Below are 13,432 nucleotides of genomic sequence, written 5' to 3'. Positions count from 1 at the left end.
GTGATATTTGTAAATTGTCTTTCTAAATGTTTCGTTAGCATGTTGCTAATGTACTGTTAAATGTGGTTAAAGTTACCATAGTTTCTTACTGTATTCACGGAGACAAGAGCCGTCACTATTTTCATTATTAAACACTTGCAGTCTGTATAATTCATAAACACAACTTCATTTTTTATAAATCTCTCCAACAGTGTAGCATTAGCCGTTAGCCACGGAGCACAGCCTCAAATTCTTTCAGAATCAATGTAAACAATATAACAGTATACAATACTCACATAATCCGACGCATGCATGCCGCATGCATGCCGAACACTTTGTAAAGATCCATTTGAGGGTTATATTAGCTGTGTAAACTTTGTTTATGCACTGTTCAAGGCAAGCACGAGCTCCGTGGGCGTGTAGCACTAGAATTAAAGGGCCAGTAGCCCTGAATCGGCTCATTTATAGTGATGCCCCAAAATAGGCAGTTAAAAAATGAATTAAAAAAAATCTATGGGGTATTTTGAGCTGAAACTTCACAGACAAATTCAGGGGACACCTTAGACTTATATTACATCTTTTTTTTTAAAGTTCTAGGGCACCTTTAAATAATATGTATATGTTTTTGCATTGATGCCATGTTATAATACAACAAAAGTCCATATTAAAAAAGAAAAAAAAATCATATTACATGGTTATCAAAAAATGTGATTTTTAAAAAATATATAAAACATTATTGGGCTGAATTTCCACCAAACATAACTTAATCAGGATATATACTGTTAGAAAAATGTGAAATATATGATACTTTGGTCAAACCAACCACCTCTACATTTCATATCCCACAAAAACTCTGTCTATTTTATGTATTTAATATATTTATGTGGATTTGAAAGGTTCAGGTCTTGTGTTTTGCTGCTGCTTTGCCTCTTTTGCGGAGATATATTGTTGCATTGTGTGAATGGATGTCAGCTGCGTATTATAGTGAATGTTAAAAATGGGGTTGCTATGGAAACAGGGACATTACACACATATCTACACTACGGTGGCTATAGAGGTATATCCTGAAGGCCTGCTGAGGATACAACTCCTGAAAGATGTTTACAGACCATACAGTTTGCCGGCGAAACGTTTGTTTGTGTGTGTATGTATTAGCATCTCTTTTCTAATGTGTTTAAACAAACAAATAGGCCTAGCCTATATTTTCAGTCTTTCAAGCTACATACATTAATTTTTAAAGCTGTTTGTGAGTAAATCTGTTATTGATGTATAGCAGTGGAAAAAAAAAAAGAGTGTTGAAGAATACAACTCTCAGATGACTTCAGAGGAGAGCACAACTGTGTCGAATCGATAGAACTTGAAATTTGAGGCAGTGGTCCTTCAGTGCCTACAAACAACAAACCTTTTATACCTTCGGTTTAAGATGTCCTCCACAGTCTCACAGAAAACAGTTTGTTTCAGCCACAGCTGTATATTTATAATTGAACAAATGAGTTTTGGTGCTTTGAAGCACATCACATAAATACACATGCACAGCACATAACAGATAGTAATTTCCAACTTATTTTATGCCTCAAAAGTAGACTTGTCACGTTAATCAATATGTTCTCACAAATATTGTTTTCTATTTCTTATATGTAGGAATGTGATCAAACCACTTACCCTAAGTACTTTTATAAGTGAACAAGCTAGAAATGAACCAGTATAGCAACTACAAACAACAGCCTAGAATTGTGGATTAACCTTTTTCTTCAGAAAGTGTAAAAATCTGCTTTTTTTTAGTTTGTTTTTAAACTCTCTTGGACTTCTAGCAATCAGTTTTAGCATCTAAGCATAACCACCTGATATGTTTGGTTTGACTCACAAAGAAGTCGCCCAGGTGAAGTGTACCTGTCAAGACTGTCTGCTCCCTCCTGACTCCTGTGTACTTGCTTTCTTAGTGTGTAGGGTGCAGGGGTCAGTCAGGGTGACGGTCTTCTGAGAGCCATAGGCCACTGACATCTGCACCTCTAGCTGCTAATGGGTGCTGGGACATCTGGCAGGTGCTTCATTTCCTTCTGTTTAAACACGCCACTTCTCTTCCTGTCATTCTAATGGCAGTTCTGCCACATCTCCTCAGTCTGTTTGTTAGTTTACTTGGCAATATGTTGGCCCATGAGCAGTCTGTTTATCTGTAATCTGGAGAGATCCCATGCATTTCTTGTGATGTTCCTGTGACCTCAACAGTCTTCTCCCAAACTCCTTGCTTGTTGGAATGTACCGTGTTCATTGTAAAGATGATCTTTCACTCCATGACTGTCTACCAAGAGGTCCAGATGCACTGATCTTCACCTCTTCTCCTTTCTACAGCTTGTTTCTCTTTTTCTGTATCAGGGGTTCAGATCAAAGAGGGTCTCTGAAATGCATGGAAATCATTTTTAAATCAGTTAATGCTTAATTTAGTTTTAAATGAATGCTTGTTTTGGATTATTTCATAGGCACATTTCTGTTTCTTAGTTTGAGTGATAATAATTTAGGAATTAATTGAGGATTTATGTTCCAATAGAATATTAATTGAATTTTAAATGAATAATTCACCCAAAAATTAAAAATTTGCTGTTAGTTTACTTACCCTCAGGCCAGTCAAGATGTAGGTGTCTTTTTTTTTCTTCAGTACAGCAGTAAAGAAGTTTTTAGCTGAAACTGTGGTCCTTGGCGATTCATACAATGCAACTCAATGGCTACCGTCACTTTGAGAGTCAAAAAAGCATAAATTAATACCCATGGTTCCTGAAGATTCATTGAGGTCTTATGAAGCGTTCATGGATTCTTGTTGACATGTATGCATTAGAGCAAACTCGCACATGAGCTGTCACCGTTTCTTTACAACAGAAAGAGAGGACGCACATGTTATATTGTTCATCAAAGTGGTACTTACTTGTGCTCATCCTGGATGCCTCAACCTATATAAAAGGTTCAGTTTACATTTGCATGCGCAGTCTCATTCGGGAAGATTGACTTTTCACATATTTTCAATGTTTGAGCTCCTGCGCATATGTCATTATGTGACAAGAAGCTCACGTTCCAGACTGCTCTGAATGCAATCAGGACCATTTGCAGAGGCTGTGGATTACAGGTAATAATGTTGTCAATAATGTTCAGTTTCTTGCACAGACTGAGGGTGAGCAAATGACCAGCAAATTTTTATTTTTTGGTGAACCATAGGCGCCGATTTTTGTTTCTGCCGGTGGGTGCCCGGTGCCCACACTCCATACAACCCCCAACCCCCAAGAGTAGGTTACTGTAGGGCTGGGCGATATATCGCATGAGATTGTCACGCGCATTTCGTCAGTAAAGCCGGTTCCCTGATTACCGCGAAATCGCCATCACCTGCTTTCAAATGGAGCACCATTTAATAGACAGAACCGTAGATCACTGACAAGCTGCGCAATATCGCGTTCATATCGCAGATGAATCACCTTCGATAATGAACGCGATATTGCTCAGCTTGTCAGTGAACTATGGCTCTGTCTATTAAATGCCGCTCCATTTGAAAGCAGGTGATGGTGATTTAGCGGTGATCAGGGAACCGGCTTTACTGACGAAATGCGTGTGACAGTCGCATGCGATATATCGCCCAGCCCTAGGTTACTGTAGTTTTTTTCCATTCTATGGTGCACTTGATGAATGAATTAGCCTACACAAAAGGTATTCATGTAACATGAAGAGAAACGCACGGACTGCAAATAAATTAGGCCTACCAACCAAACAAAAGCACATTCTATCCATGAGTGTTGTTGCGAGTTGCCTATATATAGCCTATTCTGGATGATCAGTAGCATTTCACTAAATAAAATTCAATGAATACCTATTTACAATAAGCACTTGACTCAAAAATAACTATTAAATAATAAAATAACTTGAGAACTAACATCATTTTAAAATGCTACCCAATGAAACAAAGGTGAATCCATAATTTATTTACAAGTTAAAGGCACACTGTGTTATTTTATCAGTCAATCATTAAAGTCTGGTGGTTGAAAGCTGCTGGAAACGTTATATCCAGGAGAGAAGACAATTATAGAGAAAGAGTAGAGATTCACGAGTGCACAGGACAAAGTTTGCGAGCACACGCATTAAATCTGATCTAGAGCAGAACCATGGGACCACTATATTTGAAAGTACGTATTCAGTTTTGTGCTAGAGTGAAAGAAATCTGCCTGCAAACAGAGAGATTCGTTCCATGGATGCACTCTTGCGTTACAATAATGCGCTCGCGTCATTAAAATAACGCCATAGAAACGGCCTCAAATGAACTATAAAATGAGATGAAAGTCGTGTCTGAAAGCTGCAATTGTTTTTGTATTTTGGCTAAAATGGATGGAGAATATCTTGTGTTTTTCTGTGGTTGCTTGACCATTTCCGTGGGTGCTCGAGCCACCGAGCACATACAGAAACGGCGCCTATAAGGGGGAACTATCCCTTTAATTGCAAAAGGTTTATTAGTGGTGCTTGCTAAGGCTCATACTTAGGCTTAGAGATTTGAAAGTGTTTAACTGCACTGTTTATGCTATACCTAAATCATGTTACTTATTGAGTTATCAAACTTACAATTTTCACTTAAGCTTGCAAGCATTCACCACTCAAAAATCTAGTTTTAATCTACAATCGTCCCTATCAAACCATGTAAAACCTCACACACAGAACTGCTTAGTACAGCTTGTTTTTATTGTAGTCATGGGTGCTTTTCATGATCCAGTGATCCACGTCTGGAGCCTCTGGATTTTAATCTGCCTCTAAAGAGAAATTGCAGTCGCGATATACAACTGTAGCGTCCAAACATGCATCTGATTCCTCATAAAGCAATCAGAAAACAGACAAGGCAATGCAAGTGCTGACAAACCATTCACAGCTGACTTACTGTACAGACCCATTGTGTATTCGAAGTTTATTTGCAGACGAAAGAGAGAAGAAACAAGCTCTTACTCAGTGAAGTCTGGGATCGTCTCTGTCGTGGAATATTCAAAAGACAAATAGTACAATGTAAAGTTTTACTGCACCCCATTTATCACAAGGGCAGTTCTGCGTCCGTATGCTTCCTTGTGCATTTCCTTTTCCTGTTGGAGAGCACATATGGCCTCTGTTTCATTGTTTGTGTGTGTGTAATTGTTTTCTTTTGCCATTTATTTATTTTTTGCATGATTTTTCTTCAGGATTGGCCTCAAAATCCAACGTGATCTGAAATTATTCAGGCTGTTTTTCCCCAAACATATTCCAATATTTTCTGCAGAGATTTGCTGCGTTTACTTTAGTGTAAGTGTCATTTGTTTCACCATTCAGCGTAGTGACATCTCAGACCCGCGTCCAAGCTCTTCTTGCCGAGGAATCCTTTTTCATTATTGCAGGATTAAATATTGATCACAGATTTAAGTGTCTGTAACAGCGACTTGTGTATAATGCATTGTGAGCACTGTCTCGAAGGAATGCATCACAGAAACTCGAAATTATTTACTTCAGAACGATTTTAAAAATCACTTTGCACTTTTACATGGGTTAGATGAAGATATTAGGACTTCAAGTGTGTTAAAATTAATTAATTTCATGATATGCTAGTTAACTTATCAAAATCACAGTTAATGGGATATATGGATCCATCCAGTGGTCCAATTAGAGCTGTTTGAATTATACATCATTATTAATGTATAGAGCAAAGCCTTCATATGTCAGACTCAGGCCAGGAAGACCTTGTTCCTCACACCAGTCTTGAGATGGTGGTAAAGCCTGAGAGACCAGCAGCCCACTTGCTTAATCTTGATTTATTCGTACAGTAAACGCCTGACATCCTGAATTGGTACTAATATTTATATAAATGTAAATTGAGGAATATTAGCCAGAGTACTTCAGCTTTCCTATGGGCCTATAAGTCATGCACCGAGCGTGTCGTGTACGTGTGGTCTGTGTACCGTGAGGATTGCGGTGAGCCAACAGCGGACGAGGACCTCCAGACCTGCCAGGTGGTTATTGATGGTCAACACTCTCGGTGAGGAGTGTAATACTTTTAAAATCTCATCATTTACTCCCAGACACATTCATTCCCAAAGGTTTCATCAAGAAAATTAATCCCAAGGCCTTTCAGATCATAAATTTACCCCCACCAACACAAATATTTTCCTTCAGTCATCTCAGATATTGTGAGTTTTATACAAGGAGGCGATTTTAAAGCGTTATAAATGGCGTAAGAGGTTTTATTTTTAAAGCTACACTTATGTAACTTTTGGCTCTCAAGCGAGTAAAAAACAAAACTGAATGCATTTTGCAGAAAAACATTGTTTTGGTTGTGCTTTGGCTCTGTGTGACTGTGTGGAAGAATATCCTACTGCTCATAAATCATTCACTACTAGGCTTAAGAGATATAACCAGTTTAGACGGATCTCAAGCTGACTACCTGAAGATGTTACTGTAGCTATACCCATTAATAGACACGGTACTTCCTTGAAAATAAATTCTAGCACAGTGCTACAACAACCATAATGAAATGACCCTTCACAATAGATAATGCTTTACAATGAACTCTGTTAAGGCCCGTTCACACTAAGAATGATAACTATAACGATAACTATCCTCACCAATGAACGATAACATTCTGTTTATTCTAAGCTCACACACTGCGGTTTCAAAGTGTGTACAACATGTTTTTGCTGTTCTTGTTGCATTTACACAGCTTTAACCAGCAGATGTCCTCAGCATGCTATGTTTCGAGTGAATAGCTATTGTAATCGATCTAATCTAACAATGAATTTAGCTGACAAAGTCAATATAGTGGAATAAAAACAACACCTAGTCTTTTTTACTTCAACTTCAAAGCAAGACAATGTTGTCGAAGCTAGCGCTGGATACCTGAGGTAATTTTTATGTTACAGTGTTTGATGGGCATAATGATCTCGTCGTTAATACTTCTCACCATTTATTCCAAGGGTATGACCAATTATTTTCCATATATCCATTTTCTTTAAAGTATCCTTGAAAAGGGGGGTTGACTTGTCAAAAAGTGGTGGCTTTTTCTGGACCTCACTGATGAACTTCTAATGCTGCGTTCACACCGAACGCGTCTGGGGCGTCTGAGGCGTCTGATTTACATGTTAAGTCAATGTAAACGCGCGTCTAGGTGTCCTGCGGCGCGAATGGCGCGGCGCGAATTGAGCGTTCACGCGGCTGACGCACGAATTGAGCGTCTGACGCCCAAACTCGTCAGAATCTGAACTTTGGCGTAAATTCGCGGCACGTTAACCAATCAGGGACTCTGCTTTGGTAGTAACGTGTTCATGATGTGATCAGTGGTGGAGACCAGAACAAAGATGTCGCTGTGTGTGGCCACCCTGAGCTCTATGATGTGTCATTATATTTTTTATCGAGACAGGAATAAAAAGGACCTTACCTGGAAGAGAATAAGCGAAGAAATCGGACAATCTGGTTAGTTGTAAAACTTTTTGCATGATTTTAGCCGTTGATACTAGCCCACCTTCTAGCTAGCAAAAGTCGGCCGGCATAACAGAGTTAAATTGCCGCTACAGGTTTCCAACTGACGAGATTATGTGTTTATTCAGAGGATCTGTGCAGAAAGAGATGAAAGCCCCTCCCATGACGCGAATTCACGTCTGAACACACTTTGTTTAGACGCGCGAATTGAGCGAATTTTACGCGCATCTGAAGCGTCTGACTTCAAAATGTTCAAGCGTCCAAATAAACGCGTCTGGCACGAATTTGACGCCCCAGACGCGTTCGGTGTGAACGCAGGATTAGAATGGATTGTGATTGGCTGTCAGTGTTTTATCGTTCAACAGCTGGAAAAAAATCGTTCTGAAAGTAATCTCAACTATATCATTTCTCTATATCGTTGGACAGTGCAATTTTATATTTATAACGATTTTTAGAACTATATCTTTATTGTTGTGTTTATAGTTATAGTTCTTGGTGTTAACGGGCCTTTAGTGAGCTACATATGGCAATTTTTCTATTCAGTAAGATACCTCACTGACGTGCTGAGTAATAACCCCATCTCCTCATCACTTTTACAATTTTCTTCGAAAAGCAAAGCCTGTGTTGATTCTTGTTTTATTACAAGCTATGTCGCATTCTCTTTTTAAACGGGTGATTCCCTGGATGTTCAAAATTTGGCGTGTTCCATGTCAGTCATTCTCGCTCGTTGTGACAACTAACCTATGCCACTCCCACATGCATCAAAGTAGCCGGAGGAATTTTTCTTTATTTACAGATATGAGGAGACACACACAGGCAAGTGATGTATGTACGCAATTTCTCGTAAACCCCAGCCCCCACCCCCCCGACAGGTACCATAGTGTAATAAGAGTAAGATAAAACGTTCTTTGGAAGATGGAAGATGGAAGATGGACTGATTATGTATTGACTCATTATTTAAATTGTGTTCATTTTGAACAAAAAAGTTAAATAGTGTACCTTTAAACTCCACAAAAGGTTGAAGATGATGTCTGTGGAACTTTCTAGATTTTTTTTTTTTTTCTAGATTGTTTGTTTTTGTGTGTGTGTGTTATTGTCTCACTTGGATTGCAAGTGTAAGGTAGTTCACATACACAAACACAAAAGTTCAAGAGTGTGGAGTGTTGTGCTGTTGCTGAAACACAGGTGCATTGTGGGGATGTAGGTTTAAGTCGAACACATAAGACTCTCTCAACACACTGCAGATTCCCTTAATCTCATGGATTGGGTGATATTGATGATTTAGCAGATCTGCCCACTTTCCAACAGTCACAGGGGGCTCTGCTGGACTGCAGACATGGCAGCACTGGAAACTCATATGTGTACAAAACAACACGTTTTTGACATACAGAAAATCTTCTTTTGAAGTGTTTCCACATGCTGCTTTCTAACAGCCTTTTTTATCCAGCACAGAGGTGGCACAGTAAATGCATTTACACTTTAAACTGGTAGACAATGTATCAGACACCTGAATCCTGATCTCATGCCCACTGGACAGAAAAAAAGTATTATTATTATTGTTGTCGTAATAGATTAGGTGCTGAGGAAAAAATTATTTACAGAAAACAGTATTGCCAAAATGTGTATATATGATGTCGACATCGATTTAAGAGCATTTTTTTAAATGCAATTGATATTAAAACAACATTCAATAGGACATTTTTTGACTGTGTCTATTTACACCAAGTTCAAATAGCCCACCTTGTTGGCACAGGCTATTTAAACTAACTCCGCCCACCAGTGTCTGACTGACATAATTACAAAAGAAATCCTGCTGATAACAGGATCAGTGGCGTGGAGAATAAGGCGGGTGGCATTAGCTTTTGACATCACCGACCTGAGTTCAAATCGGCCTTTTTCCAAACTAATTTTTCTCCTTTTTCCCCATCACATATTATTTTGGAGAGGCATTTACTTTCATTGTTTAAAAAGTGTAAATAAATGCCTAATGTATATTTAATAGTGGGACTAAAGTGTTTAAAGGGTAGGGTTAGAAGGGCTTTAGGGATAAGTAATGTTCCAATAAGCCAGCATCCATTTATGATTTTAATAAATATAATGAAATACACTGAATATGTTGTTATTATTGCAGAGTTTTATAATATACTGCAATTACACTTAGAGTTAATAGCATTTGTCGGCAAAGTTTATCAAATGTTTACAATAAAACATCATGCTTTCTAAACGATGCACTCATTCACAGCTGGCAAAGCAAAAGAATTCCTTTTTTTTTTTTTTTTTTAATGTGCTAGATGAACATTTTAGGACTGGGATATGCTAATTAATTTCTCAAATTAATCACAGCTGATGAAATATATATCAATTTACTTCATCTCATTCTTCCCATTCTTTGTTATTGTTCAGTGGCATGAGGGAAATCCTGAAATTTAGCATATTGTTCAGGCAGGAGTGCGAGTGTCTGTCGTAAAGGTTTTACTGTATAATTCATATTCCAGTCCTTATCAGCAAAGCGAGGTCGCAAAGGGCACGTGATAAGTGACCTCTCTCCGTCCGAGCTCCGCATGTGTAAAAAAAGGACGGCGTAACTTTAAGCTTGTCTCATTCTTGATGAAAACGGTGAGTTGCAGCGGCCTCTGATCTTGTGTTTTAGTCAAATAGAACTCTACGCTTGACTGACAGCTCTGATCTAAAGCATTTAAGTGCAAGTTTTGATCTCTCTGCCTTTGATTAAAACTAATGAGCTCATTTAATTCAAAATGGGAATCTCTGATAAGAGAAATAAGGTTGATGTGATTGGATTAGAGAGGCGAATTAAACTCTTAGAGCTGAAGTTTGTGCTTATATAGTGTATTAAAAAGCTGTTGGCATATTCTTGTGTGTTAGATGATGAGAAAAATTTCATAGTAATTCATATTTAATCAGAAGAAATGAAATGACTAAATATAACATGGCTCTGCCTTTTCCCCAGAGTGATAAAGGACTAGTTAGATTTTAAATGACATTTAATTCATGTTCTCAGAGAGAGAGAGAGAGCGAGAGAGAAATGGGAAATATAGCAGTCCAAACCCACAACCATTTTAGAGTGTCTTCAACTATACTTTTATGTCCCAGGGGTCGACTTTATTAAAACGGATTTTGTTTTTTGTCCACTTAACAAAAGTTCACTAAAAAACTTTTGTTTTAATTGCACCTTCATTTGTTTTTGTTACTTTCAATCCAAATGCCTTTTATATATAGATTTTATTCTTGTCCAACTTTCAATCTTGAATTATGAAAAATTCATCATAAAATATTAGTAAATTTTATTACTATGACTGATTTGAAAAAATATAACTAGTATAATATATAAGTATATACAATACCTGTCAAAAGTTTGTTTTTGAAAGAAGTTTCTTATGCTCCTAAGAGGCTGCATTTATTTAATCAGAAAAACAGTAAATACTAATATTATGAAACATTATTACAATTTAGAAAAACTGGTTTCAATTTTAATAAATTAAAAAAAAAAAATTCCTGTAATGACAAAGGTGAATTTTCAGCATCATTACTCCAGTCTTCAGTGTCACATGATCCTTCAGAAATCATTCTAATATGCTGATTTGATGCTCAAGAAACGTTTATTATTATAATTATCAATGTTGAAAACAGTTTTTTGCTAAAAAATTTTGTGGAAACAATGATACCATTCAAACATTTGTGGTAAAACTTAAAAAAAAAAAAATTATAATATTTTTATTCATTAATGATGTATTACATTGATCATAAGTGACAGTGAAGACATTTATAATGCTACAAAAGATTTCTGTTTTATAAATGCTTTAATAACTGTAATAAACAAGTTAATAAATGCAAATAAATGCTATTCGTTGAACTTTCTATTCATCAGAGAATCCTTGATAATAAGAAGAAATGTTCCTGAGCAGAAAATCATCATATTAAAATGATTTCTGAAGGATCATGTGACACTGAAGACTGGAATAATGATGCTTAAAAAAGAATATATTACATTTTAATACACAGGAATATATTACATTTTAAAATATATATTTAAAAAAAAAAAAAACAGTTAAAATATTCTTTAAATAAATGCAGTTTTGGTGAGCAGAAAGAAACATTTTTTTTTAAATACATAAAATTATGTTTCCAAATTTTTGACAGATACTGTAAATATAACTAGTGAGAGTGTGAAAAGTTTGTCTTAATAGAGTTTATTTTGTCAGAGGTGGACACTACACCTCCTCTGATGCCTGTTTGTAACATGTTAAATGTCAAGACAAGTTAAAATTTGCAATTAATTAGGCTCTAATCAAGCGTGTTACGGCAAATTAGCAGAACCTCCGTTGTTCGTCGAGTGTCCTTGTGTTAAGATCAAGGCTAGAAATCATTTTTTTCTTTCTCATCTGGTATCAGTTGCATTATAGTATAAGAAATATATTATTTTGTTGGCTGTCATTAATAATATTTAAATATATATTATATTGTAATTACAGTTTTATGTTTTGTGAAGCAAATGTGAGTGGTGTTTGCACATGCATAGCTAGGGTGATTTCTTTCTTCCTGGGTGATTCCTTAATAAACCAAGTTTGTTAAAGTGCTCTCTTCTTAATTTTCCCATTTCCTAATTTACACATTCCTTTGAAGGCAAATACGTCTAACACCAGCTTGGGGAGGTTTATTCATTTGCTATGTAGTGTTTAAAGCAATTATGTTTGTCAAGGCTCCGCTTCATGCTGTTAGTAAATACAATTAAAACATTGTCAAAGTTTGATTAGCACCTTCCCCCTTATCAGGTTGTGTTGTTTCATTAACTGTCTACCAAGAGGTGATAGAAACTCAATGAGAAGTTATTGCACATCATACTCACTAAAGCAGTCTGATGCGTCTCTGTGAGTTGTGTTTTGTTTTAGAGTTGTAATAGGATGTTTGTTGTTTGTTTCCGCAGTGGAGTCGAGCAGCCCTAGTCTTCTGTCGCCGGATAACTCTCTAGAACGTTCCTTCTTTGTCCGTATGAAGTCCACACTCACCAAGAGAGGCGTCCACATCAAGTCCTCTGGATACAAGGTAAAACTGGGACGTGGATGATTGTCGGCATGTTCTAAAAAAAATGAAAACTCACTTCAGTCTTGCATTATATCAGGTGTCATAGTTAGTGGTGGAATTATATATGTGTCATGGCCAGGCAAAAAAATTTGGCCAGTATTTGACGTTTTGATATTGTATTATTATTATTATGTTTTCAGCATTGATAATAATAAGAAATGAGCAGCAAATCAGCATATTAGTATGATTTCTAAAGGATCATGTGACACTGAAGTCTTGAGTAATGGTGTAAAACATTAAAAAAATATATATATTAGCGACCCCAAACTTTTGAACGTTAAAGGTGCTGTAAAACGTCTTTTTAAAAGATGTAATATAAGTCTAAGGTGTCCCCTGAATGTGTCTGTGAAGTTTCAGCTCAAAATACCCCATAGATTTTTTTTTATTAATTTTTTGAACTGCCTATTTTGGGGCATCATTAAATATGAGCCGATTTAGGCTGAGGCCCCTTTAAATGCTCATGCTCCCCGCCCAAGGAGCTCGCGCTTGCCTTTAACAGCATAAACAAAGTTCACACAGCTGATATAACCCTCAAAATGGATCTTTACAAAGTGTTCAGCATGTCTAATCGCATAAGTATTGTATTTATTTGGATGTTTACATTTGATTCTGAATGAGTTTGAGGCTATGCTCCGTGGCTAAAGCTAACGTTACACACTGTTGGAGAGATTTATAAAGAATGAAGTTGTGTTTATGAATTATACAGACTGCAAGTGTTTAATAATGAAAATAACGACAGTCTTGTCTCTGTGAATACAGTAAGAAACGATGGTAACTTTAACCACATTTAACAGTACATTGGCAACATGCTAACGAAACATTTAGAAAGACAATTTACAAATATCACTAAAAATATCATGTTATCATGAATCATGTCAGTTATTATCGCTCCATCTGC

The 13,432-nt window shown here is 36.7% G+C and overlaps 1 protein-coding gene across 3 annotated transcripts in view; it reads left to right on the top strand.

The window, feature by feature from the left end:
* Positions 1–13,432, top strand: part of LOC125268636 (neuronal PAS domain-containing protein 3) — a 359,515-nt gene that overhangs the window by 329,760 nt on the left and 16,323 nt on the right. For all 3 annotated transcript variants that reach the window (XM_048190978.1, XM_048190979.1, XM_048190980.1), the window contains exon 7: positions 12,377–12,495. In XM_048190978.1, coding sequence (XP_048046935.1) covers positions 12,377–12,495 — 119 coding nt within the window. The remainder of the gene's footprint in view (positions 1–12,376; positions 12,496–13,432) is intronic.

This window comes from Megalobrama amblycephala, linkage group LG5 (genome assembly GCF_018812025.1).
Source record: "Megalobrama amblycephala isolate DHTTF-2021 linkage group LG5, ASM1881202v1, whole genome shotgun sequence".
Lineage (NCBI taxonomy): Eukaryota > Metazoa > Chordata > Actinopteri > Cypriniformes > Xenocyprididae > Megalobrama > Megalobrama amblycephala.
This window is presented reverse-complemented; position numbering and strand designations above follow the sequence as displayed.